This window comes from Electrophorus electricus, chromosome 2 (genome assembly GCF_041902795.1).
Source record: "Electrophorus electricus isolate QZ-2024a chromosome 2, ASM4190279v1, whole genome shotgun sequence".
Lineage (NCBI taxonomy): Eukaryota > Metazoa > Chordata > Actinopteri > Gymnotiformes > Gymnotidae > Electrophorus > Electrophorus electricus.
Genome location: NC_137498.1, coordinates 36,181,735 through 36,209,364, shown reverse-complemented (window position 1 = coordinate 36,209,364; position 27,630 = coordinate 36,181,735). Strand labels below are relative to the sequence as shown.

The following is a 27,630-nucleotide window of genomic DNA, read 5'->3' as shown; positions in this document are numbered from 1 at the left end:
AACAGAGAATCCTTTGAAGGCATAAAAGAAGGGGGAAGAAGTTTCTGAATAAAACTTCATCCAAAGGCATCAAAAAGTCAACATCACCAAGGTGCCTGACCGCTGCCAAGCCAATGGCATCTGTCGCAAGACTTTATCTGCTGTGTGGGATGCCTAATTTTGCATTAACCCATTGAAGTCATTTAATATTTTTTAGATGCCCATCAAAGCATAAAATAGGAAAGAATCATATCATTTAGAAGGGCTTAATGCTCATATTTCTTTCACATTTTCCCAATTGAAAACAACATCGTATCCCCACTGTATTTGAGAATGTCATTAAATAGAGAATCAACATTGGTGTTGTCACACAATTTTGAAAAAGAAAAAAAACAACAACTCTGCTCGGTCCTATAATGTTGTATGCAAAACATGAACCAATTCCTTTGACACAAACCATTCAGATCCCACTGTAAACAGTGCTGACCTCTTGGATTTGCTTTGGGGTTTGAATTCCAATAAAGTGAAAGCTCTGACAGAAAATGACTTTATTTCACAGGTTGAAATTATGCTTACCACCCTGAATGCGCTTGCCTCAGCCTGACAACTCTCAGTTGACAGTGCAGCAACATGATCTGAATATTTAGACCTGGCTGCAAAAGGCTTCACCTTTTGTGTGTGAATGTAAGCTCAGCACAGGCAATCTTTTGCTTCCTCATCTGGGCTAACCATGCCTGACCTTGAGGGAGATGAAGAACCATTAATATGGGCATAGACAAATAGTGCACACTCAGACACACAGACACACACACAGGTGTATCATTGGTGATCTTGTCTATGTCTGTTGTTCTGCATTAATGTTTACTTTTCCTATAGTGCAAAGTTCTATTTCAACTATTGAACAGATTTTCTGTCATTTGCTACACCGAGCAAAAGAGTTCAGTCAGTTTTGCAAACTTGTAAGCCTTTTATTCAGACGTACGCACATTGCTTTACAGGCTAACCACATGACTGTACATTACAGAAAGACTAGTATTGAAATAGCTGAATGTAATGAAAACTGGAGCTCAGCACAGTGTTGGGGGCGTCCTTCCGATGAGCACAGCGCAGCAGTTCCACTGGCTGCAACACAAGACACGAGCGGGAGTGAGAGGCAGCTCCCATGTCCTGTGTTGCAGCCCCTGGCCCAGCCACAGGTCACCTTCAACTCTCTTGCTTCTGCTGTCAGAAAGCCAGCGAGAGAAACAGAGAAAGAGTAAGAGGGAGAGAGAAAGAAAGAATGTTCTACCATGCTATGGACACATTCATCACATGCACTCAAAATAGCACTCCTGTTTCACCTTGCATTTGAGGGGGGGGCGGCAGTGTTTCTCCTACAGCCACTCCAGGAAAAAAGCCACCATGGCCCAAATTGCCTGAAAGTGAGGTTAATGACATCTTAAGTCACCTTCCAGCAAAATGAGAAAACCTCCTGAGAGCCTCATGCCTCAGAAATCGGTCATTGTTGAAGGAGAATATTTTCTATTTTTATCTTGTGCTTTTAAATCTCAATGGCAGTGGAAAAGTCCCTTGGAAAAATATCATAATAAAAACATATTGTCCTTGGTTCAAGTTTTCTGGCATTCTTGAAAGAAAACAATTATTTTTATGCATCTATCAAGAACTGCATTTTTGTGATCACCTCAAGTGTTTACAGCAATGTCACCCCTTCCGAAGCTCACTCTGTACCACAAAGTATAGGGTACTATTTCTCTCATGTCAAGGTGAAAGACAAATCCTTGAAACCTCACAGTTAATTATGTGAAAATAAATCCAGTTTACTTTTGAAACTGCAAGGCTAAGCACCCTGTGATACAAGGCAGCCAAAGGACAGCAATGTGATCAGGAAGAGGAGTCGATGGTGAAAACCTGCATGCTGACAAAACAGTGAAATCTAGCCTGGCCTTAATCAGATAGTTGGGAAATGAGAGAGGGTAGATGAGCTCTTCAGAAAAGCTTTGACATTGTGGGGAAAGAAAGCAGGCTAATATCTTGGAGCAATGGATCCTATCTGCTGAGAATAAATAGCAAAAGTGAAAAGCACATGTTTAGGTTATTGCAAACAAGAAAATTGTTAAAACCAACAGTCATGTTTAAAAGACCAAGGAGAACATTCTAAAATGCAGTCAGATATGGCTGTGTGATCACATTCTGCACAATGTAACTGCATTCTTTTGAGAAACCCATTAATGTATTTATTCCACTGCTTATATGAATTGCCTTTTATTATCAGTGCAACAGTAAAACAGACCGATCTAAAATGAGTTTGCATGGTGCCTCACTAAAGTGGTTGTGGGATGATTAATCAAACCTAATTAAAGTATTGATTCAAAGTTAATAAGAGGTATTACATAATCAGGAGAATGATAGTGTAGAATGGAATGGATACCTGCACAACATCATCACTGATGGACTCCATCACTGAATAGAGGCTCTTGGCCTGGCTGTTTTTTTCCCCTGAGCACTGTGACAATGGATTAACTGTACAGGCAACAACAATGTCCAATGAAGACAGTGGCACCAAAGTGAATGGGAATAGCCACACTGAACACTTCAGAAAGCGTCTCCCACCTTTGGGAGCTGGACAGAGCTGAGCCAGTGTGCGTGGGCTGTGATGAGATCGCTATGAGGCTCCTTTGTGCTGTGTACTCTTTGTACTCTGGGCCCACCACAAATGGACCCATAGCTCTGCCTGCCACCAAAACAATGCAACATAGTGTTCCACTAGCCCACTGTTCCCCTGCTATCCACAATCCTCAACTTCAGCAGCATCTTTTGTCCGTACCAGGAGCAGCCACGCTGCATATTTAGTGACAGAATCCGAATCTTTCTCATGCTCTGCCAGACAGGAAATCATAGGAACCTTGTCCTAAAGACAAATCTAAGGCCTTAGTACCTGCCATGTATGTCAAGCCCTGAATCAACTGATGTTTGATTAGAGCTAACAAGGCTTCAAAATGAGATTTTCTTAAGAGAAGCTCAGTAAGATGACATCAAATGATGTGAATTGTCAAGAAATGCCATCAGCAACCTGGTGACCCCAAGAGAGCTGAAAATGTGATCATCTCTCTTTGAGAGAAACCTCTTTGTGAGTTTCCACCTTGTCCTTGTGCTATCCGTGCTGAGACAGGCAATGAAAAGTCTGGCTTTGGCTGAGCATGGAACCACATGACCCCTTTGAAAAGCCTGGCATCTTTATTCTCTTAAACCCAATTATGCATGGCAGCACAGGGCATCCTGCACTACTGTGTCTCATGCAGGCATCAGCGGAGAAACTGCTTACAATGTCGCTTTGATGAGATTTTATACGTTTGTTTTACTGAAGCTTGCACATTTTATTGGTCTAAGCAAAGCATTCAAATAAGTATTAGAATATTGTACAAAACAATTCTATTAGAAATGGTCCCTCTATTTTTATAACCTTAGACACCTATGGTATTAAACTGGGGAGCTACAAGTCTGCTATTCCCAGAAGGATTTTTTGATGGTGGTGGTGGGGGGGGTCCTTAAAGATGCTGATTAGATAAATTCCAGATAAATAACGGAACATTACTTACTTACTTACTTAAAGTACATTTCTCTTTTTGAGAAACATATATTTTAAGTCATACTGAGGAGCTTAATATTCATCTTGGTTTGTATTTATTTTGTTTTGGCCCTAATCGTTGTGCTTTCTAAAGCTGTTTTCTAACTCTCACAAAGATTAGATTAGATACACATGGCTAAAAATGCTTCATTAAAATATGGGATGTGGTTATATAATAGAGATTATTTGTAACAGAAACGTTCCCTTCAGTTCACTTTTTTCCGAATAAAACAATCTTTGAAAAAAATAAAATCTATTACAACGTGCCTAAGAACTCTTGGCAGTTCCAAACAGCACAAGGCAGGTTGGAATGTCACTCTTTTCTTTTAGGATGAGTGAATAGTTCTAAGAATAGCTATTATTTCTGCTCTGAATACAGAATGAAGAGCCGGCTGAATGGGGGTATTTATATGGATCTCATCACTTTTTATGGATGGATTAAACGAGATGAATTTATAGGGGCAGTTGTCTATACCCTGTGGCTTAATTGGGTTGAAAATCGGTTTATAATTATTGAGTCATTCAGTACATTAAAGACCAGCATAGAGCTTACTTTGTATTCTGTATTTGTATTTGTATTTGTATTCTGTGGTTCTATCGTTTGGTCTAGAAAAAGCACGAAATTTCCAAATTCGGCCTTAGGTCATACATCACCTTCTGTTCCCAAGTCTCAAAATCGCAATAGGTGTCGCCATATTCGGAGCTGAAAGTAGCGTATACCTTTTGTCACCTACGAATTAATTTAGCGTATGACGATTTCACTCTTGCTACGTCCTAAAGGAAAATGCTTCTTTTGACACTCGGCGAATTCTCCAGCGGCTGAAGCAAATGTACAGCACTCTGAGAATAACTGACAAACATGTTTAACTTGAAGATCAAGATTGCCGCACAGATGTTAAAATCGTCCAGATTTAAACTGCAATTATATGGGATATATGCATGTAGGAAAACTCTAAACGATCAAAACCCATTTGCTTAAGTAACACGACAATACAGTTCATAAATTAAATACATGCATTGCTGTGTATGATTCTAGGTGGTACGTACTTAGCTATGCTTCGCGTATTTATTCTATTCAGTGCTGTTTCATTAAAAAGAAAACAAAGAATGAAACAATTAATTGCTGCCAAAATTTACTTAGACAAGCAAACCTCACCTTAAGGTATACCGACTAGTATAACAATAGTAAGAGGAAAAAAATATCATGTAGTTGCACGGACTCCACTGCAATAAAAATTGACAAAAACGGGTTAAAAGTCTTTGAAAAAGTCGCTGAATCAATTAAATTACCTGTAGTTTGCGCCAAGGTGTATGACCGAGCAAGTCCAAGCGCTCCCGTGAAAGGTGGAGAGCGGTAGAAAGTGCTGAAGCCGGTTTCAGACACGGACCGCGCGTGCTCCTCCAGTTTCAACACTGTCGTCAAGAGCACTCGTGCTTCACAAAGCCTTACCGGTGACTTGTTCTCTGCCCAGTCACAATTATATGCTTATTGCGTGCGCTGAAATCGCGCGTTTTCTCCTTCCGTTTTGGCCAGCGCACGTAATAAGCATCTAAGTATGTGTCTACAGCGTTTCCTACGAGTATATCCGCTGAGCAAACTCTAAGGGGTCCTTCCTCGTCTTTAAATATCCAGTTTCACGGACACTGCACCGCCATGGGGTCGATTTGCCGAAGTCAGTGGGATTATTATTTTTCCCGAATCCCCGAGGTGCCACGCGATAAAATGTTCCATAGAGGTAGCCCAAGGTATGTTTTTGTATGATCTTAAATGAGGTTCTAAGAGTAGCATAATAATTTTAGTCTTACAACGCCAGTAATTGCAGACAAATTACAATTCCCTGAACAGCCTTTGTCCTCCCAGAGCGCTTAAAAGTCCACCGTCAACCTTCACTTAACTTTATTACGCAGACTGAAATGCCTCTTAATTCTTGAGTCCTTGGGCTATATTACAGCCAACCATTTCTCACTTAGACAATAGCCTTCTTGAGCCTGACATGCACTAAAATCACAGATGAAGCGTTACTGCAGTAGGATGTATGTAGGATAATGCAACATTACCTGGCATTTCACTAGTAACAGGCCTGTCCTGGGCTCATACAGCATATCGTTTATAAGGCTGATCAATAGCCTAGTCTTGTACTGTACGCTACATCTTGCATTCAGCATCCGAGGTAGGCTGTTTTCTATTAAAAGCATGGAATTAAATATAGACAGTTAGGTTTTTACTTGGGCTTATGCCTATTATTCAAGAGATAATTATGGTAAACAGACCCAGTGAATGTTAAATGTAGGAGGAATCAAAGGTTTTGCTTAAGAAGGGTAGTGCCGACGGTATTCTGCGGCTACCGCTACAGTATTACGTTCTACGTAGCTATGTAGTTTTGACGTTTCATAACGACGGACTTCCATTCCCACAATTCCTCGCACCCGCGCGGAGAATTGTGGGTTGCCTGAAGAGACGTTCCTGTATCGTGGTGCCGTTTGAAGAGCCACGAGAAAAAAACCTTTCAGTGTGTTGTATTTATCTACATTAATATATTACAGGTGCTTCCAGATACGTTTTAGGATTTTTGTATGTTTCTTCGCTGTAACAGTTCTAGGAAACCATGGTCGCCCAAAATCTCTCCAGTAAGACGCAGAAATTTTTAACGAATGCCTCGATGCTGTACAGAGATATATGTCCAGAGCAAGCGCGTTTTCTCATGTAAGTATCTTGCCATTTTTATTGTAGCTAACCTATGTCTTTCCGGATGTGGAATTGTTTCTGCTTCGCTGCATTATTTAAGCTTGGAGTGACTACCTTTGTTATGGCATTGCGTTAACAGTAGATGGCAGACACACTCCTCACTCGTGGGCCAGCCATTGTCACTTGTTCATTAGTAATTCATCAACTCTTTATTTTTATTAATGGGAAACGGTGTCATTCTAGGTGTGGAACACGTAAGTCACTAATTTAGATTACAGTATAATCATTTTGTTCCTAGATAGTAATAATATGACACAGTGTCACTGTTGTTAATTTTGCTATATTGTTAATTAAATTATATATTGCAGAATTCATCTATCTTTGTGTGTGCTTGCTGTGAACATCAATGAAATTACAATAGACTACTTTTGTCAACACCATGCAACAGTAATCTTAGTTCTTTCCTGTAAGTCTCATTTCACCTTTAGAGATGTGATTAAGATTTGTAAGAAACTTAGTTTCATAAGTAAATGAACACATTTGAGCCTCTGAATCGGTAAGTTGTAAGTGGTAGATTGACAAGTCACTTGTAATCATTTTTGCAAATGAAGCATCACTTCTGCCCCCACCTGCTGCAGGGGCCTCACATGCTTTCACTGTGGTGCTGTGTTTGTTAAAGCCTCTTCTCACTTACACTGCCCTTTAGCAGAAGGGCATCACTGGTTTGTCTCACTCAGCCTAGAAGCAGTGCGTCACTGGATGACTGGAAGCAGTATGTCATTGGCTGACTGGAAGCAGTGTATCAGTGACATGTGAACTGCCACTGTCAATGCTGATAGTGTTCTAAGGGCGCTTGGCTGTATTCTAATATAGTAGTTGGAATACCAAGTTATAGGACCAGTAAGAACAGATGCCACTCAATGCAACGTCTGTGCGTCATGCATCCCTGGCCACTGGCTGGGTTCAGTTGGGTTCAGCCCTTGGTTAGCACCAGCTACTCCTGTGTGAACAAGAGTTTTTGGTGGATTTTTATAGGCAATATAATGTTTTGTCTTGCCACTTGATTTTATCAGGCAGCTGATGAAGGAGCCCCCTCGTTCCAAATGCTTTTTTGATTGTTTTACACACAGCAAAGGTTTTGTGATCTCTCATGTGTACTGGTTTAAGTGTGCACTTGTAAGGAGATGCATGAGAAGGATGTTAATTGGATTTGAACAAGAGGCCTCTATGGTGGTCAAATCTCTGAAAGACTTCCTCGACCAGGCCAGTATTAATGGCTGTAGCAGGAGGGGACTGATTCAGACAGCCTCACTTTTTGAACATTTTGAAAAGATTTCAAGTAGCTGCTTTGAAAGTTGCTCAAACCTAACTCCAAAACTTAACAGTATCATCAACAAAAAAAAGTTATCTGTCCATTCCCTTAAACCTTCCTGCTTTTGAATTTAGCAGAAGTAGAATCTAGTTTTTGGCTGTGTGTACTAGCATGTGTTGTTGGCAGTCTGTCTACATATCTACTGTTCTCTTGCAGGGCTTGTGTGCTCTGCCCAGGCTGGGTGGGTACTGGGGATCTCCCACTACCACTGTAGATACCTGCGAGCAGGAAGGTTTATTAAAATACCCTGTTCATAATTTCCCAGTGCTTCCATTATGCACATGTCTCAACACTGCATTTTATTTTTAGCATTACTTAGACCCATTTTAGCAAGATCTTATAGCAAGAAGGATTAGTTGAAGTGGGTTGTTACAACAAATCTGTTTTAAAAAATAACACACATCCTCTGGGGAAATCAAGCTAGTTATTCATGGACATTTATCTAAGAATTGTTGACATGTATTATATGTGATTATATAATTTTGATTGTTGGAAAACCCAAATGGTTTACCTAACTTGTTACTTGACACTTAAACATTTTAATTTTTATGTCATGCATAAAGATGACAGGATATCACACTGGCTGGAATTTATTATTTTTTTACTTCCTTTATTAAATTTCTGCTTCTTGTACAACTGATCTTATCTGCTCTAAACACTTAATTAAAAATATATATATATTTTTTTTTCAGTGATCACCTTTAGCTGTTCTGCAAAGCTACACGTAAAACAGCCATCTCTTAAAATAACAGAACTTTTCTCTCTTTTTTTTTTATTTCAGGAAGCGACATCAATTGGATGGTAAGTTATTGCTTGAGTGTTATTTATTCCGATGCACTGGGTTAGCCTCTATAACTGACGTCCGTTGTCTGAAAATGGCACTAAGGGTTAGTAAAAGAGCGGAGTCCCCTGCTAGGCTTAATTGTGACAGCAGTCACTTACCCACCTGCAGTAATCCCAGGCTCCTTTCCCAGCCCTACAGCCTGCAACTCATCGGAGTGTGATTACTATGTTTCGGAAAAGCCGTAAGAGCTTTGTGCATATCCAGTGCATAAAATAAATACCTGCCAGTCTTGGAACAGAGCACACAATCACATGTTGTGCTTGGTTTTGTAGGGCAGCATTCTCTTACAGGTGTGTGTCATGTGTCCTAGGCCCCCCCCTGCCGGACTCTGTGCTCTGCCCCTTCTGTTTCCAGTGGCGTAGGCCAGGCGAGTACCACGTGCGCGTGCGTCCCAAACGCATGCCCTCGCCACAGGTCAAGAAGCTGCTCAGGTGGGAGGCAGCCAACAGGAGACTCAGCGCCCAGCAAACCAAGGTCCTGAGCAGGTTCAGAAGGTCCTCCAGTGTTGTGGTGAGAGACTTTCCAGCAAAATGTCACGAGAAGTTATCATTCATTTAAAGTCATATTTTAGTTGTGTTAAAAGTTGTTTTAGTTTGACATGGTCTCATGATTCATTTCCTGGTATTTTATAAACATGCACTGTAAGAGATAGAGGAAGGAAAAAGCTATATGAATCTGATCTGATTAAATGAGCTGGACTGGGCACTTACTGGCCCCTATGGGAAGCAGGCCTTCATTCTGGCTCAGATCCACATTAGCAGGTATGCTAACATACTGATTTCAGTAAGCAGCTGCTCAGCTCACCATCTCAAGGTCAGTGGAAACACTACGGCCCATTACAGGGGCCGTTACCCTGGCTGGGGTCAAGAAGAGATGACACCATGGACTTGGCTCTCCATGTGTCTCATGGCTACGCTCCACCCTCTGTAGTATTCCAGCCATGTGGACAATGGGTTAGAATGGCAGCCACATTAGTGCATTCTGGTTTAGTCTGTGCAATTCCACCATAACAGGGCAGCTGTATAGACATTCATATTTTAGACACACACACTGCACTGGGCATGCTGATCAGTATTTTCAGCATAGCTGCACTTGTGCCTTGGTCACATTCAGAAAGGCTCTGTGATTACTCTAATCTAATTTAAAACCCCAATCCTAAATAGCTCAATTTGTGATGAATTAAAGTGTAGAAATGTCATTGTTTGCTGCAGCTCTTGGTGAATGTGAGGTAACTGCTGAGTTGTGTGTGTGTGTGTGTGTGTGTGTGTGTGTGTGTGTGTGTGTGTGTGTGTGTGTGTGTGTGTGTGTGCGTGCGTGCGTGCGTGCGGTATGCAAAAGATGAGCTACATGCTGTTCCACTCTGATGTAGAGCTGCCTGTTCAAGAGCCTGGGGCATCTGCAGGAAGATTAGCTGTGTGTCCTGTGTGTGTGCATCTCATGTGCATGTTTGTATACATCTATGTGTGTGCGCATCTCAGGTGTGTGTGCTTGTCTTGCACGTGCACACCTCATGTGTTTGTGCGTGTGTCTCGCGGTTGTGTGCGTGTGTATGCACGTGACACACAAGTGGTGCATATGTGTTTTGTGTTCGTGTCAGTGCTTGGCAGTGCAGGCAGGAATAAAGTGTCTGCAAAATAACACATGAGGAGAGTTGATCTCTGTCGACCTAGCTATTTGCGTACTTCTCTAATAAACACAGAGAGCAAAGCTTATGATTCTGGAGCTGCAGACAGGTTCATGCAAAATGGATTTTAAATGCTGTTAATTACATTGCCTATGACTCTCTTCCACCACTGTCTTTTTTTTTTTTTTTCATTTCTTTTTATTTGATTGACATCTTGGATATATATTATCCATATATATGAAAATTGAAAATGGCTGTCATTTGCACAGGGCAGGTTAATTTGAACCCACTTAGCAAATATGTTTTGTCTTTTTGTCTATGTTTTGGCTGGCAGTTTCCAGTTTCCATTTTGATCTGTGTTCGGTGATTTCATATTGACCCCTGTGGTGATGTGCTCCAGCTGAGTCCCTGGAACACACAGATATGGCTGCTGGCTCCTGTTTGAACATGGAAGTCTGCAATCTCCCCATGCTTCCAGCCTTACTGAGGTTCTCTTCCCAGGAGCTGATGGGGATATTTAAGGCAAAAAATAAAAAGATTTGGGGGGGGGGGGGGGGGGGTGGACTTGGAGTTGAAATCAGTCAGAGCCAAGCAAACTCTGCAAACAGGCTCATTCTGCTGTTATCTCACATCACGTGCCAGCACGGCCAGGTCACTAGTGTAGTATTAAAGTGTCTTTCCTCAGTAACACCCAAACTTGATTAATGGCTGTGTCATCTGACCTTCAAAATAAATAAAACTCATATGCACAAATAGTGTATGGATTAGAGTTCAGCCCTCATTATGGTGTCTTTGAAGGAGTGATGCTTTAGTAGTAGATACAAAGAGCTGCTTCCTTCTTTGATATCCTATCCATCTGTGGTGCAGCTCTCCCTCCCGGAAGGTGTAACAAGGCAGTCTGGATTTTTGGGAGATGGGCTCAAGACCACACACTGGATCGTATTCCCAGTAAACACTCCCCTGAGGCTACGTCTGGCATGTGCCTCTGTTCTCATCTGTTATTACCCCTCTTAGATGAGGAATGAAAAGCAGTCGGGATGTAGACAGGATTAGCATGTGCACATCTCCCCCCATCCTACACATATGCATGAACAACCCTATGGCCCCGAGGACTGTTATAAGTTAACTCGATAAGAAATTTGATACTTTGGCTCCCCAGAATGAGATCAAAGTAATGGTGTTCCTCAGTTAACCAGCCTATAGCTAAAACTCACAAAACTCCTTTAGAGATGGAATGATGGAATATAAACACATAGAATGGACCCTATTTTTGTCATACATTTTTACTTTGACATTTACATTTATGGCATTTGGCAGACACTCTTATCCAGAGCAACTTTAAAAAAAAGTGCTTTGTCATTTACTCATAGAACGTATACTAGCCAGAACAGTAGGTTAAAGTTATTAAGCTATATAGCTAACAAAAAATATGAACCCTTTTCCTCTCCCTTAAAAAAAGTAGAAGACTTGGACTGGAAGATGTTGCACTACAGAAATTGAGTAATTTGATGGGTAAAAGTGTTGATGCTCTAGCGTGTTCTGGCACTTAATGGCTAAACATTCATAATAGAAAAACTGCTCTGTATTTGGCCTTCATTATGGAGATCTTGGCCATGGCAGGTTAAGTGTGACTAAGTGTAATTTTTGAGAACAGAATTTCCTTTTTTCCTATCTATCCAGCGTCTAATAGCTTGAAGTTATAGCTTGTTTTTCCTTCACCAAAAGAAAGAGGGATTGATCACCATGGAGAACAGATGGGTCTCAACGTTTCGGTAATGACATGCGTACACACACACACACACACACACAAATTTGCTACTCTTCCTCATCAAGGACAGCTCTGTGTGATAAAGCCATGGTACCAAGGTCACGACAGCCTGCCCTGCTTGCGGCTCACACAAGGGGAGGGTATTTCAGGAGCCGGGCCTATTAATAGATAACAAAGAGCCCATCTGCTAGATTGATTTTTTTTGTGTGTGTGTGTGTTCAGGAACTGTGTAGAGGTGTTCAGTTGAAGCCTGTCTTGTCTCAGGCTTTGCTCAGTCTGGAGAGAAGCTGCTACCTACAAAAATTACCTTAAGGACTCAACTCTACCCTTTCACATGCATCTGCATCTGCATCCACCACTAGCAAAACCAGAATGTTTTTTTTAGCAGAATGTCTTCCTATTCATTTTATTTTTCTACACATTCACAGGTTGAGTGTTTCTACCTTCTTGAATCAGAGAAAGAAACTGCATTGCATCACTTCTAATGTGGCACATAACGGTGCTGACGTTTTCGGCACCACTCCCTCTTCTGCCCAACACTACGCTATATCCAGCCACTGTGCTGCTGGTACGCACTCCGTCCCAACACAGCTACTGTTGACTGACTGCATCAGTCTCATTGGAGCCATTGAGTTTTTGATGGTGTATGCGTGCGTCAAAGATCCACAGATTCTTCTGCCATGTATTCATAGCAACACTGTGTGTGTGTGTGTGTGTGTGTGTGTGTGGTAAAAAACAAAACAAACAAAAAAAAAACACCATCTGGTTATTGCAGTAAATTAGACCTGGCTGTGATTAATGAAACATCAGACAATGCAGTCCTTGGCTATTTTGTGACTAATGTGCATAAACCTGTAGCACACTGTTCCTTTCTGCAAGCCCCACCTCCTATTAGTCTGAGCAAGCTGAAGAATAACCATGTTTAATGGCTGTTATTTTGAGGCAGGTTGTTATCATAGTGAGGGAGAGAGTCCTAGCACTTTCTGCCTGTGATGGAGAACAGAGTTTGTGCCTAAGGTTTTGTAGAGCAGTTTTAGCTACAAATGGAAAAGAGCACATCTTATCAGCACTCTTCAGTGCTTTGCACTGGGGTAACTTGACCTGTAATCGTTGCTGGCATCAAGCTCTTTCATAAGTCTTGGTTTTATAATGCCTGAGCCAACAATGGCAATACCCCCATATTGGGCATTCTTGTATTTATTATCTCATAAAGCTGAAGCTGTGTTTTTCAAGCTTTTTAAGCATTTACTGGAGTGTTCTTTGTTTTAGGAAAACTTTACAAGCTTGTTTAATTATTATTTAATTTAATATGTATCAGTTTAAATTTGGTAAATTCAGCCAAGAGACAAAAGTAATTTTGATTCATCTATTTTCAAAATGTTTAAATTAATAAAATCGTGCTTTGCCTTCTCCACATTTTATAATAAACTCGATCATTAAAATGGTTATTGGACAACTATATAGAACTTATCTTTAAAAAAAACAACTTATTGCTGTCATTGTTATAGAACAGTTTGAGTATCCTTTTATTTGAAGTATTGATGAGTGATTGGTGTTGATTATAGTTTCTAGTGTTTAAATAATGAAAATTGTTTGAATTATGTTATTCACATTTTGTAACAGACTAATGTAATAATAGTAGTGTTTAATTACCAGTGGAAGAACTGAATGAGTTGTAGCGTCTCCGCCTCAGCTGAGATGATTGGCTGGAGCCCTGTATGTCTGAGCCACTGTGCTTTATAATATGGAGCGGACATTGTCTTGTAAACACAGCTCCTCTCGGACTGCTTGCAGCACTCAGAGCTGCCCCTTAGCTCTATCACCTGTTTGCTTCAACAAACATGGCTACTTTTGTCTCGGTGAGTTGGAACTTTCATAAGCAGTATTTTATTTGTTTGCCTGTGGTGGAACTACCTTTGTGTTGTTAAGTGGGCACACATGCTGGCTGTACAGTTTTATACATCTGTACAAGTACTGGACTAAGAAGTAAGTTATAAAAATGTAAGTTATAATGAGAGTCACTTAACTTTATTGCTCAGTTCAAATTGCTTCCTGTTGTCTCCTTTCTGCTTTAGAAAGCATTTGGGGCTGAGGAAATATTTATTGGTAAGCATGTGGTTTGGGCTTGTTCTACGCTAGAGAGACTCGATAAAACATCGTATTAATCTTTTCTATAGCCAGGATGGCTGTATCAGTGCTTGTCCTTGCTTTGTTTTGAGACGTTTAATATAGAAAACCTCATAAGAATGTGTTCATGATGGGTGCAGATGAGTCACGCTAAACCCAAAAATCAAAATAAATGAATTAACACTTATTTGCTTTCACGTTTCAAACACACACTAAAACTATTTGAATGTGTAGCAGTATAAAAGGGCTCTCAGCAGCTGGCCACATAGCTAGTTCATGTAAGTTGTTTACACAGCAGATGATTTTATGAGACTGTGAAGTCCTCTGCTCTGGTGTCTGTATGCTTACCACACATTGCTGCCCCTCCACACCCATGATTCATTAGTGTTGCTGCTGGTTTCTGATGGCTGTTGCCATGTGAGCCACTACGCTTCCTCTACCCTTCCTCCACTGACACTGTGCAGCTTATCGAGGCCAGTGATTGACCTCGTTGTCTACCTTGTTTAACAGGAACTGAAATAGTGCTACTTAGTTTGTTGACATAGTAAGATTTGTATAAAATGTGGTAGGTCCAAAAAAACTTTTATGAAGGTGAAAACATTTCTCATGTAAAAGTAATTTTATGATTTAGACAAGCCATCATTTTCTTTACCTCTTTGGTGATTTAATTGCTGCTGTTTTGTTCCCTGTCTTCCATAGATGGCCACGTGTCACACTTGTAATCAGATATCCAAACAAACTGGAGTGAACAGAGAGTTTTTGGCTGCTTTTCCCAAGCCCACCAGCACCCCATTGAGCACAAGTAAATGCAAGACCCCCAAGTCAGCTAAGAGACCTGCTTCAAAGTCTGGATCCAATCAGAAAACACCAAACAGCACACCAGTGTAAGTTATTTCACCTACCACACAGTTTAACTCTGTTGATGTCATTTAGGGAGCTTGAACAGACCTCTAGGTCTGCTGTCTACAGTCTAACCGTATGCTGGTTTTTTTGGGGGGGGCTGTTTTTTTGTTTTCTTTTTCAATCTCCTCCATAGGTCAAGGTCATCTGAAGCTCCCAGCTCATCAAGGTCAGCCAAAGAGAAGTCGTCTGCCTTCTCTCGTCTAAAGAAACTCTTAATGCTTGAGGACAGCCAGAAGAGTAAGAAAGGAAGTCTGAAAGATTTCTTGTCCTCCCTGTGAGGGCTTTGCATGGCAACAGGAACCCCATAATGACAGGCTCTGGCCCACTTTAGGTAGTGCTCCTGGAATTCAGAGCAACTTGCTTAAGGGGGAATGGGGGAGGTGGCTGGCTGAACTACAGTGCCACCTGGTGGACAAGCCAGCACAGACTTGAGCACAAATGCCAATCCTCCTTCCCTTCTACTGAAGTGGCCCATAGCATTATGGGGTGCTTCAGTATCCTTGTCCTGCTTTTATGCTGAGGACTTGGAGAGAACCACACAGTTAATTTTTCTGCCTCCATGAGTGATTTTTGTGGTTTAAGTCAGCTAAATTCAGAGAGTACTTTGAAGTTTACACATTTGTATGTATGATCCGTTTTTCTTGAGCACCCACTATTTTATACCCACATCTTTGTCACAGAAATACTGTTTTGAGTGCTTGAGGTATACAATTATCAGAATGATAATTACTATTAAAAGCTGCTAGTGTTTACATTTAATTAGCCATTTTGCCCTTAAACTATAATGGTAAGACCAATGATATGTTGCTTTATAAAAGTCTCACTCAGATGCTATTTCTTATGAAAATAAGATTTCTTATGTGTTCAAATTGTGCATTTTTATATGCATCACCTTTTTTCAGTAAATCAAATACTAAACAATTGAAGTTTGTGTTTTGACCACCAATGATTTATTGCAGTGCTTTTTTCTTTATATATATATATATATATATATATATATATATATATATATATATATATATATATATATATATATAAAATCTGAGAAGGATGAGTGTATCCTTGATGTAGCCTGTTGTTGCACTGATGTAAAAGTCCATTGGCATATTTGCATTATTGTATTACTGGCAGCAACATATCCTTCTTACATTTGTAAGGGTGACTGTGTTACATTGTAGGATTCCAGGTACAAGAGAAAGTGTTCACTAATGCATAGTGTAGCAAATAACTGTTCACTGACGCCACAAATGGCCTCTGCTGTGTCTAATATTCGCCATAGCCCATCAAATGACCGTTTGTGAAATGATTGTTAAATTGTTCCCAAGTATTTGACATTTACTTTGAATCACGGCAATTTTCTTTTAGCATGCTTAGTACTGATCTATCAATGACAAACTGCCTTACGTTTTTGGTTTATAAAGTTCAGTTTAAATTGTCGCATGTCTTACGACTCTTATTATGACTCTTGAAAGAGTAAGGTAGTTCACCCGGAAGTAGATTAAGAGGATACACTATTAACTTTTGTTAGCTTAACTGAAATAGCTTGGATTTTGCGAGTGTTGTATCAAAAGAATTAAACTAACTGTGGTGCCATACGTGCACGTTTAACAGAAACACGAAACTGTCTGCAATGTCAGATAGAAAACGGCGGAAAGAGTACCACGAGAAAAAACGAGATAAACAGAAAGTTAAAGAATCCAAACATGAGGAGGACAAATACAAGAAACAAACTGCAAAACTCAGCCAGGAGGTGCAAACGTTGAAACATGTGGAGACTTTGTAAGTTGGCGAGCTAGCTAGTTATCTGGTTAGCAACAAAAGTGTTATAAAGATTTCAAATGGTTTTTTTCTATAACCGTAGTCCCTTTAAACGCTGAATTTCGCTTAGCTTGCTTGCTAGCGTTAGCTAGCTAACGTAGCTTGTTAACGAAATTAGTTACTTAACTGCTGTTTCAAGTATTTCTTGTCTGACGATGCTTGTGCTATAGGCAGATAACTAGCTGTGTCGCTAGCGCGCAGATAGTCCGACATCAAATTAACGTGTTTAGCCAATCAACTCAAAATTGACAAAACTTAGCAAAGTAATGTATCTGTCTCTTTTCAGCTATGAAAATCCTCCACCTGGGCTTATAAAGGTTTGCAAATGATTCCTAGACATACCTCCTACCGTTGAAATATTTATAATTTGATTGTTTATAATATTCCTAATGTAAACAGGTTAATGTGATTTGTGTGTCAAATATTTGTTTATAACTAGCTAAATTAGTTATGACATTTTAATATATCTTAGCTGCTTCATGAAGTGGGGATTTTGAATATTGGCAATGCTCAGAAGGCCGCTTTTGTAGGAAGATGAAGACAAACCTGAGGACTGTATTCCTGATGCCCCTGGTAATGAACAGGCCAGGGATTTTTTGGCTCACGCCCCCACTAGAGGATTGTGGATGCCTTTGGGGAAGGAAGTGAAAGTCATGCAGTGTAAGCCATCAGTTTATCATCTCTTAATTCTTGGAAACTGTTGAAAGGTTGTGCAAGCAAGCTACAGTCTCAAGTTTGCATCTCATTTGTAGCTCAGTAGCAAGGGAACAGACATATTTACTGCTTCTCTGAAGCAACACTGAATTAAATTCACAAACACATGTGACCTTTGGTATCAAAATAAGTAAATAAAGGACAGAGATTAAAGGGCCCATATCCTACATGTTTCTTTTATTTTAGATTTTTTCTTGATATCCACTTACAAAATTTGTGGCTTTATGTTCCAAAAAAATATTTTTACACTACTATTTTCCTTATACCTTATAATAAAACAGGCTGATTCTGTTACTGTGTCTTTAAGAAGGGCAAGCTAAATAACCTCTGATCTGATTGCCTGCTCTGTACTGTTTCTCATTAAAAAAGCACTCAGAACTGAAATGACTGAGAAGTGCAATATAAGTGGATGGGGCAAAACTGGCTCAATAGGCAGAGATATGTAAATATGTTTGTTCTCATAACATAAGAGAAAACATCTGGTATTTGGACTGGGGTAGTGAATGGTTTGTTTTGAAACTTAACAATATTTCATATGACTTTAAAATTTATTATTTCAGTACAGTTTGAGAAATTCAGTTTTCCATTATTGGGACCCTTTAAGTTTTATGTGGATGTGCTAAAACAAAAGTCATCCATACACTTAGAACTACGGAAGGTTTTTTTTAAATTACTGTTATATAGAGAGAGTGTGAGGGAACTGAAATCCTTAAGTACTTCCTTCATGCTAGTTGTTGTCAGGTTTGTTCAAGCAATTATGACCTGAATTTCTTATTCAGTAGCTAAGCTAAGAAAGCAGTAACTTCTTTTCATTTCAGTCATTTTTATCTCCTTTTAATTTTTGGGGAGAGGTTTGGTGTGATGTTTCATATGTTTAATGTAGGGACTGCCTTTTAAGAATATCAATGGGCATAATGACTGAAATATAAAAAGGCATTTTTCCCTTTACTTTTTCCTCCAGAGAAAGTGTCTGTTAGAAGGGTTTGTGTTTATTTTAGGCTGGAGATGCAAGCGATATGGCCACAGAACTGGTGACAGAGAATGTCCTTTTTTCATCAAGGGGAACCAGAAACTGGAGCAATTCAGAGTGGTGAGTCTCTCAACAAAGTGTCATCTCTCAAGGTGATATGCAACAGCATCTCACGCACAAGCATGTACCATCTTATGGTGGTATAGTTTATCTTTGATGTATCTTCAAATAAAACACTGCTCTTTTGAAAACTACTTTGACTATCTGAAAACCTTAAGGTTGATATATTGCCAGTTTCATTTCAACAGATTGTAAATGGGAGTTGATCTTGAGGCCATATTACTCTTTTTAAAAACATTAATAGAAAAGGTGTAGAAAGAGTTACTATTGAATAATGTGTGATAAATCTTTGTATTAACTTTCAGAAACTGTTAAATATTTAACAGTTATTTGCTTACAGGCACATGAAGATCCAATGTATGACATTATTAGGGAAAACAAACGCAATGAAAAAGAGACAAGGTAATTTTTGCTGCCAGTCACAACACAATATTATTAGTTGGAGTATAATAATTTACTACCTTCTGTTCTTGGACTTACAGTGCATATAGGTGACCCATCAGATGCAATACGTTTGGATATTTTTCTTGTGCAATTAAGTTTTCTGGTCATAAGGTCTATATTGGCATTCCATACAGTAATCATGTGCATGGGCATGTAAATGCATTTGGAGACAGCTTATATTAAAGAAGTACTACAGAACCTTGTTTAGCACAGTGGTCTGTAAACCTAGAAACATCTTGAATCAAATCACTACTCATCTTTACATCTCCAGAACAAGACATAAACATGAAAGGAGAACGCATTCAAATATCCAATGCTCAGTTGAACTGTACTGAACTTGTCAGAGGGACGTTTATACATTTTTAGAATGTGAAAGACAATTTAAGATTGACAGTGCTTGAAAAAATGGTACATTTAAAGAAAATGTAAACTTATGTAAAAGATGGTTGATTGGCCAAGGTGTTTTTCCTGTGCAAATTTTGATTTTTTAGTTTTGGTGTGGGCAAGGTGCAAGTATATAACAGGTAATGGAAACTTATGACCAACTGACATTTTAGATTGTTATATTGATGTTGGCCAATGTCAGATGTCGACCATTGCCTGAGCCTCCCCTCATATGGCACCAATTTTGCCCAGTTTTGGGTATGTGAGTTAACAGATACCCATAGTTGCATTGCACCACTAACCCAACTGGAGGGAAGAATAAGATATCCTTTCCACTGAGAGGGCAGGGCTTGTTGTGCTCCCCTGTGCCTCTAGCCACAGATGGCTATGGCACTGTTGAGATTACTTTTTATTTCATTTCCCTTTTTTCTAGATATTTTCTTGGTGGGGGTGAAACGGTATAGTTAAATGCCCGTAAGGTTGGTATTGGGCTCAAGCAGTGTGAAACATGATTCCTTTTTGATGTCTTGAAAAGCTGAAGTTCAGAGACGCAAGGTTTTGTGTCATCTTGATTTGCAGCAGCATGTAAGTAAACAAGAATTGGCTTGTTGAAAGCCAGAGTTAAAGACAGACTTGAGGGGCTTTGGAAGTGATGCAACTGTCTTAAACTATGAACAGAAACAAATCAATGGGAGCCAGACTGTGTCTGAGCAAGGGGTTGCCACTGTGCAGTTCCCAGGGATACGGGCCTCTAGGAGAGGATGTGGACTCTGAAGAACACGACCTCACTTATAAATTGTTAATAATGTTTCAAGACTACATGGAAAAGGCTGTTTTGAAGTTGCATTATCTGCTTTGCAATAGGCTTGCTACCATGTACACATCAAATTAGTATAAATTTGTTTTGAAGGAAGATTAATGCATGAAAGCTTATGTAATTCAAAGAACATTAAATACATGCAGAAGTTTTCTTAGTGGAAAATGTAGAGATGAATATTTAATTTAACATAGTTGCCATGTATTTTTTTTTATCCGCGTGCATACATACACACAAACAAATTGCCCTGAACCTGTCACCTCATCCTTACAGGATCCAGCAGTTGAGGCAGCTCCTACAAGACACCACCTCTGACTCCGAGTCCACCACTAGCTCCTCCTCTTCTGGCCATGCCCACAAGAAGAAGAAAAAAGAGAAGAAGAAAAAGAAGGAGAAGAAGAAAAAACGCAAGAAGAAAAAGCACAAATCAAAGACTAGTGATGTATCTGACTGAGTGAGGAAAGTGGGTATGGGTGTGTCTGTTGGAAGATGAGGACATGCTTCTAGAAGCTTCTGTGGATGATATGCTATGCCAGAGGACTCTCAGCCTTCTGGGCTCTTCCTCATGCTGCTTAATAATTCATGCAGGCATTTCATTTCAGCGGTCACAAGGGATGACTAACTCATGGCATCTTTTTCGGCTTCCCTATAGCTGGGTATCAGACTATTGGCATGTGTGCACCGCAGGTTCAAGATTGTCCTTGCCTATGGAAATGAAGCAAAGCCTGTTGTGAATGGATGAGTTTGAGAGTCAGTGTTACTAAGTTTTGTAATAGTGCTGCATAGTATTTCTTTGTGGTTTATTGAATGTTGTGCCCTTCTTGCAGTTGGTTCCCTGTGTGTTTAAAAGGTTTTTTGGTATGCATCCCTAAATTGTTAGACAAGAAATTGCAAATATCCACAAAATGTATTAATGCTACACTGTTGTAAATGCTTAAATTTATCATAAGAAAACTAATTAACACATTTTCCGTGTTTCATGTATGTTTTGGTTGTTGTATTATGCTTGGATAGAGAATTATGTTTCACATGCTCTGTATCTGATGCTAATGTTTTCTACACCACTCAGCTCTATGTTGTACCTCACCATAACACTGGTCCTCAGAGGGGTCACAAATTTGAATGTTAACCTTGTACACGGGGGAAAAAGACTTTCCTTCAATCTTGAAACTAAGCCTGCAAACCTGGATTCCCTGAGCTGTATTAATAGGTATACAACTAGCATGTGTGAATTTTGTACTATTAAACAGTGCTACACACCCAAAGAGCACTTTCACCATGCCAAATCGTAATTAGATGATTTTTATATATCTGAGCCATACAAAAGCTTACTGAAAATGATAAGCAGGCTGTTTAACTGAAGCCTTGGGACAGATTTAATTTGATTTTAGAATTATTTGTGGACCTAGTATAATCACTAACCTTTAGCAAGCATGTGTGTAATCGTGTGCTTATACCCCTTCTCATACCTCTTTTCCATGGTAGCGCCGTCTCTGTGGAGATTTGGCCTAGGGCATTAGATAAATCAGCAGCATTAGAACCTTGTGTGTGTGTCTCTCTTTTATCTGACTGGAGACATCAATCTCCCAGATGAGCCTGCCTGACTGGCATCCATCCCTGTTTCCCTCAGCCAGAGTGAGACCAGACATTTGTTATTAAACCATCTGTGGTCTGAAGACAAAGATTTAGGTTTATTTGGGATGATTGGTATAGGTGTAAAGGTCCCTTCAGCACAAGCAATTCTGGACCTACGGTGTAAATTGTGAAAAAACATTCTCTGATTTCTACAGTAGTCCAAATTTTCCACAGTTCATTTCTTATTCCCAGTTTGAGAATATAAGGTCTGGTCTTATTGCTTGTCTGATCACAATTACAGCAGTAAATCCAGCATGGTATGTTTGTAGGGGTTTTTCCAGTTGCTCAGACTGTATACCATCCAATCATTTGCATCATGTGGCTTCATCGTGTGGTATTCACTGTTCAGTATATAGGGGGGCAGATTTGGATGAAATGTCTTACTAGAATGGTTACTCTGATAAATTAATCCAAACTCCACTAGATGATAGAGTAGTTCTAATTACACATTTTATGGTGCAGGATTAACAAAGTTGTTCTAGTTTACGTTTTATCACTATCGATATAAATCAGATATATGATTTAAACGTACATTAATTTAAAAAAGAAAAACGATTGCCTGTATAATTAGTTAAGGGATTCGTTGTGTAAAAATGTAAAAAAAAATAAATTAATTAATTTAAAAAAAACGAAAAACAATTATTTAAAATAAAAATAAATAAAATATTTTTTTCTGCTGAAATCCATTTATACAAATAAGCCTGATTCAGAACATTTTTCATAACCTATAAATGTAAATAGTCGTAGAATACGCGATTGTTACTTCCTAAGTTCACAGAGCAGCTGTTTCATTGTCGTGCTCGTCGTTCTGAGTGAATGAAAGTGATACTCCGCGGAGCGCGAGGCCGGCCACTTCGTCTCCGTGTTCAATCGTCGGGATTTGTGGCGTTGTAATTGGTCGATGTCGCGCGCATCGCCGCTCTGAGGAGAGGAACCAACCAGCAGACGGGGGAGGAAAGAGGAAGTGAAAACATCAGCACTATCTGTGTCGAAGAGAGAGGCAGAACGGCTACCGCTCCAAACTCCGGACATCGGCACTTTGGTGGCGGATCGGTCCCTTCGCCGCTTCAGGTCAGTCCAAATCATGTCACACGGAACGTCCGAGTTCTTGCATGTCTACAGCAGCAGCGCAGTCATGGGACCAAGGGGGGGTCGTACCCGTTTTAGTTTATGCGTTAGAATTAAAAGCGTGATAAATTAACAGCCTTTTGATGACCCGAGAACAGCTCGCGAATGTGGGGCTTTTGCTGATATTATTGTGTCAGTGTGGCCGGACCGCTACACAGCGTGAGACGAGTAGTCGCGTGAAAGGCTGAATACGAACTTAAAGGGCGCTATCAGTGCGAAGAACATGTTCGCCCCAGCGCAGAGCGCGCAAGTTGGCTGCCACGGCACTCACACTGTCAAACTTTACAGTATATTGTCTTTTTCTACACCTCACAGTACGTTATTTACACTTTGATTTAAATGCGGTACTCTTTGTGCTTCCGTGGTAACATTGTTAACATCTAGAACAAGAAATTAAACTTTTTAAAGCAAGTATCTTTTTGTGTCGAATTAAGCGTGGCATTTGTGCCTGCATGTATTTCCAGATTTTGTTATGCGTTTTGTGAGCGGCATCATTTGCTTTGCACATTTGTCCTGCTAAAGTGAACGTTTTGAATAAAATGGTAGCTTTTTTGGACATCCGTGTTATCCGCGGTTGTGTGTTTAAAGATGATCAGTCTTGGAGATATTACTATAAATTCATATTTACGATCAAATGCCACTGCCTTTTTTTATAGTTAATTTATATTATATATACCTTGGTTTCATAATGTGATGCACGGAAAGCATAGTGTGACCATTCAGAATTGTTTTCAATTTTAAAATATTAGAATAAGATGATGAGACCCATCATTATTGTCTGGTTTGGGATAAAGGGAATCTCCATTAAACGAAGCAATGGCTGAAAGATATTATATAAGACTTTGTGACTCTTGACAGTTTGTTTCTTTTATCCTCCAGTAGTTAAGTCGCTTAATGTTGACATCACAGCCTTCTGTGGACTGTCTGTGAGCTCTTGTCTGTGTGCCCTGCTGGCTGGTAGAGAGGCGTCTATATACAACACGTGCCTTACATTTTTTGATTAGACCTAATTAAATCAGCAGAGCTTTGGACAAATGGTTGGTGTTAGTCACCATAATAACAGTGGACATTCATATGTGGCTAATATGCAGTGTCCAACCACATATTTTGATACCCATAGCTGTTATTAAGAAGACAGTGGATTGCAGTGAGAAGTGCAATAAATACATGCTTGTGTCAGAGAGCTTGTTGGTATCCTGAGCATCATGTTTGGTTTATTAGCAGTATTGAACATATGGTGCAGAATGAGTCAGTGGGCTTCGTATCTTCTTAGTGTTACGCAATCTGTTTTTCCTCATTTCACCTTTGTAGATGTGGGGGAAAAGCTGCTGTCTTTGGATGTGTTGAAGTTGGCATTGGATATTGTTTTCTTTTCCCCTGACAGAGGTGCTTACAGTTTAGTTTTACATGAGAGCATCTCATTTGAATTTATCTCAAATACAGGGTGTGTATGAATTACCTTGCTCTGTTCCACAGTCTCTCACCTTTCTGTGCCAATTTACAGGCAGCTCTGGATTGTCGGTGATTTCTCTCACTTCTGCCTTTCCAACACTGCCCCACCCCCAGCTCATAGCCAGACTCTTTCACTTGAATAGATAGTTGTTGCTTTGTAAATTAGTTTATCTGCCAGTGAATTCATGTCCTACTCACGATGGCGTTCTTTTGATCAGTACTTGTCCATTAAATTGATTCACTGCAGGTTTAAGGTCATTGTTGGCTATTGCTGTAGTTGCTTTCAGCCTTTTCTGGGTTCAGCAGACACTGTGCTATCAGGTAGCAGGTAGATCGACTTATTTCCTCCACCTTTTAGTTTTCAGGGTTAAATGAATTTGACTCCCAGTTAAGATAAATGTTGCCATGCGTGTAATTGCTACCTCTAGTCTTAGATTAATTACAGAAAAAAAAATGCATGCAAATGGTTGGGTTGAAATCAAAGTGCCAAGATCTACAAATTTGTGAGGAGCTTTACTAATGATAGGCTGTAGGTATTTATGTCTCAGCCCCTTTAGATACATAGCATATTTGCTTCTGATAATTAATGAAATTAACTGCTAAATGAATAAACCCAGGCCACCATAAGGCTTGTTATTTCACTTTGCTTTGATATTACTTTGCTGTTAAATTTTACTTTGATTTTACTTTGATATTAAAGCCATATTTCACCTATTAAGCTATTCATCTTGTCTTCTGTGTGGCAGTCTTCCTTTATTGTTGCATCAGATCCAAGGTAATTTGGGCTCTTGTACGACTGCAGTGTACACTGGGCTGGGCACCTGTGTGGTCAGTAAAGGCACAGCATGGTGCCATGCCCCGTGTGCTTGCTGCTCCTCTGCATGAGCTGGCCTTGCTGGCACTACCCTGGCACTACCCTGGCACAGGCTGGCCGTCTCTGCCTGAGCACAGAGGCGCATTGTGTGGCAACTGGCTGCTGAGCAGTGCCTCAGCTCACTGCAGCTGCACATTCTGCCTGGGCCGCTCCTAAAGCCTGCTGCTCTGATAGCTGTCAGATGTGGAGTCCCCTGGCTTAGCCTTCAGCCAGAAGATCAGGCCATGTCCCTGTGGTGAGCAGGTCTCTCTCATTGGTCTCTCCATTTCGCCTCCGCTCTCGCTCTGGATCACAATTAGAACAGGAGACTCTGGGGTGTTGGCACTAATGAAATTGGTGCCGAAATGCAAATGTGTGTAATTCTAGCTGTGATCCTGATATCACTCCCATGGATAATATGGCTTTAAAGGTCAGCACTGATGACTCAGGTCTTGATCTGGTTTGCTCAGGCTTCCTATTAAACTGAGTTTTACTGTGTATGTTCTGTATCTTGCCAGATACTCTGGATTTATTGTGTTTTGTGGCACTAATTCACCAGATTTCTGTCTGAAGTGCTAGACAATATTGTATGCAGTTTCATACAGGCCTATGCTAAGAGTTTGGGGAATGAGAGGAAGACAGAGAGAGAGAGAACCAAAACTGGGATAAATGATGAGTGGAAGTAAAAGTCTTGACTATGTTGGTAGCACTGCAGTTTAGTTTGACTTCTAAGAAAACTTTAGCTCCCTTAACCCTCGAGGTCTTCACTTCATCTGGATATTGCGTTCTCTGATTGTTTGTTCTAAGAGGCTAAAATTGCCAGTTTTTGTTGCTTTTTCCTGTTGATGAGATGACTGCCATTAGATCTAATTATCCTCAACCATACTAGAAATGTTTCTGTTGGGTGTGCCCAGCATCTGCATTGCAACCCTTCTTTCTCAGACTATCCGATTCTTAATCGGGACTGAATATTGTTAATTAGTTTGTTTTTCCAAAGGGTCCTACTGCTCTTTTGTGTGAGATCAGTATGGTGTCTGCTTCAGTATGAATAGCCCTGATTCTGTTACATGGATTTCATTGCACAGTGACCTTGGCTTAAAATACTTAGAGAGTAGTGAGTTAGACATATGCTGAAATATGCAAAGGACATTTGATTGTCTGCTGGGATGCATATCACAGACAATAATTTTTTTTTTTTTTTTTGCAATTAGAAAAAAAAAAAAAAACAGAGAACAGTTGTTACTGCAGTTCTCCATCCAATCAGCACATATTTCTCAATCTTCATGGGGCAGAAGTCATATTTTTCAGCAAGGCATATGAAGTGTAAAAGTATATGAATGGTCAGAGTGTGCTTGGGCTTTTAGATATTCACATATATATGTGCATTTGTTGACACACAGTGGTGAAAGACCACAAGGTCTAAGCATTGTTTATTTGATGGTGACGTGTGATTTTCAAACTCTCTCTTGTTTTCTGCTGGCAGTGTCTCTTTCACCGTCTCGTCATACACCAGCAGTGGTCCCCTGACATAGGGGTAACTACTGAACTGACCTGATTTGGCAGGGCTGTTGAGCACTAAAGCTATCTTATTACCATGCACCAATGTTCACCTTCAGCTAAATCCAGTTATCAACACCACTGAGTATCTGTTTTGCATGCACAATTCATCAGCTTCCTTTTACCCTGTTTGTCACAGGCCAGGTTCTGACCACAGCACTCATGCTGATATTATTTTGGTGAGAGGCAGCTCTTAATCACAGCTTTATAACTGACATAGTGGTGGCCTGGTTGTGGGTGCTGTGCAGGTACAAGCTTAACAGGCACAGCAGTGCTGGGCTGAGAGTGGTCTGCCATCCAAAAATATCCAGCCGACAGCAGCCCCATGGCGATAAATTCACCATCAGTGAAGGGCTAAAGGACGGTTAATGGGAAGAGGGCATGACTTTTCTAACTATGTTAACGTACCAGGCTGGGGAATGGACACCCTGCCTAAGCTGCCTCCCACCACCCTCACTATGTTTTGACTTTTTTGAATGTGGCACCTGTACAGAGTCCTGAGTTCCAGATCAGGGCTGTATGTTGTTGGAGTTTGACAAGTGCCACGTTGCCTGCCTGGGAGCTCTGAAAACAGCATGGCCCCTGATCACTGTGCCAGGTCTACAGGGAACGTGTACATCTGTTGGCCTTGGCAGCACATTCACAACTGCCAGGACTGAAACAGGTGAGACAAGTGGCTGCTTGCTCGAACAGACTGGGAATCTGCAGTAAGGTGGGTTTTTTTGGTTGTTTGGTTGTTTGTTTGTTTTTTCCCTGACTGAGCTGCTGGAATGCATTTATGCTGTGTCTACACCAGACATGCTTGACCTG

General features: G+C 40.2%; 3 protein-coding genes and 1 long non-coding RNA gene across 7 annotated transcripts in view; 3 read left to right on the top strand and 1 right to left on the bottom strand.

The window, feature by feature from the left end:
• Positions 1-926: 926 nt before the first annotated feature.
• LOC113590029 (uncharacterized) lies at positions 927-5,028 on the bottom strand. The gene is made up of 3 exons (XR_003412063.3): positions 4,895-5,028; positions 1,320-1,394; positions 927-1,200 (listed from the first exon to the last, which is right to left on the bottom strand). It is a non-coding gene; the product is annotated as an uncharacterized LOC113590029 (long non-coding RNA).
• Positions 5,029-5,226: 198 nt separating this feature from the next.
• Positions 5,227-16,365, top strand: rmp24 (ribonuclease MRP subunit p24). Of its 3 annotated transcripts, none has more exons than XM_027029974.3 (6): positions 5,227-5,350; positions 6,199-6,308; positions 8,444-8,463; positions 8,817-9,016; positions 14,725-14,909; positions 15,062-16,365. In XM_027029974.3, the coding sequence occupies exons 2-6, from the start codon at positions 6,211-6,213 to the stop codon at positions 15,204-15,206; spliced, it is 648 nt and encodes a 215-aa protein (XP_026885775.2). In that variant the 5' UTR covers positions 5,227-5,350; positions 6,199-6,210; the 3' UTR covers positions 15,207-16,365. The 3 variants fall into 3 exon arrangements, with proteins under 3 accessions (XP_026885775.2, XP_081557862.1, XP_026885774.2); XM_081701736.1 differs by lacking the exon at positions 5,227-5,350 and adding an exon at positions 5,970-6,114; XM_027029973.3 differs by lacking the exon at positions 5,227-5,350 and having other exon boundaries at positions 5,972-6,308.
• A 51-nt stretch (positions 16,366-16,416) lies between these two features.
• Positions 16,417-22,496, top strand: rp9 (RP9 pre-mRNA splicing factor). Of its 2 annotated transcripts, XM_027029982.3 has the most exons (6): positions 16,417-16,707; positions 17,033-17,063; positions 17,277-17,406; positions 18,459-18,550; positions 18,891-18,952; positions 20,469-22,496. In XM_027029982.3, the coding sequence occupies exons 1-6, from the start codon at positions 16,559-16,561 to the stop codon at positions 20,647-20,649; spliced, it is 645 nt and encodes a 214-aa protein (XP_026885783.1). In that variant the 5' UTR covers positions 16,417-16,558; the 3' UTR covers positions 20,650-22,496. The 2 variants fall into 2 exon arrangements, with proteins under 2 accessions (XP_026885783.1, XP_081557863.1); XM_081701737.1 differs by lacking the exon at positions 17,277-17,406 and having other exon boundaries at positions 18,422-18,550.
• Positions 22,497-22,759: 263 nt separating this feature from the next.
• Positions 22,760-27,630, top strand: part of elmo1 (engulfment and cell motility 1 (ced-12 homolog, C. elegans)) — a 61,153-nt gene continuing 56,282 nt past the window's right edge. The window contains exon 1 of the mRNA XM_035528870.2: positions 22,760-22,901. The gene's annotated coding sequence lies outside the window, so the exon portion shown is untranslated. The remainder of the gene's footprint in view (positions 22,902-27,630) is intronic.

Bases quoted from the DNA above. Each gene is read 5' to 3' on its own strand.
- rmp24 (XM_027029974.3), top strand. From the start codon at position 6,211: ATGGTCGCCCAAAATCTCTCCAGTAAGACGCAGAAATTTTTAACGAAT. The intron at 8,464-8,816 runs GTAAGTTATTGC...CATGTGTCCTAG, and splicing joins GAAGCGACATCAATTGGATG to GCCCCCCCCTGCCGGACTCT. The intron at 9,017-14,724 runs GTGAGAGACTTT...TGTCTTCCATAG, and splicing joins GAAGGTCCTCCAGTGTTGTG to ATGGCCACGTGTCACACTTG.
- rp9 (XM_027029982.3), top strand. From the start codon at position 16,559: ATGTCAGATAGAAAACGGCGGAAAGAGTACCACGAGAAAAAACGAGAT. The intron at 16,708-17,032 runs GTAAGTTGGCGA...GTCTCTTTTCAG, and splicing joins TTGAAACATGTGGAGACTTT to CTATGAAAATCCTCCACCTG. The intron at 17,064-17,276 runs GTTTGCAAATGA...CCGCTTTTGTAG, and splicing joins CTCCACCTGGGCTTATAAAG to GAAGATGAAGACAAACCTGA.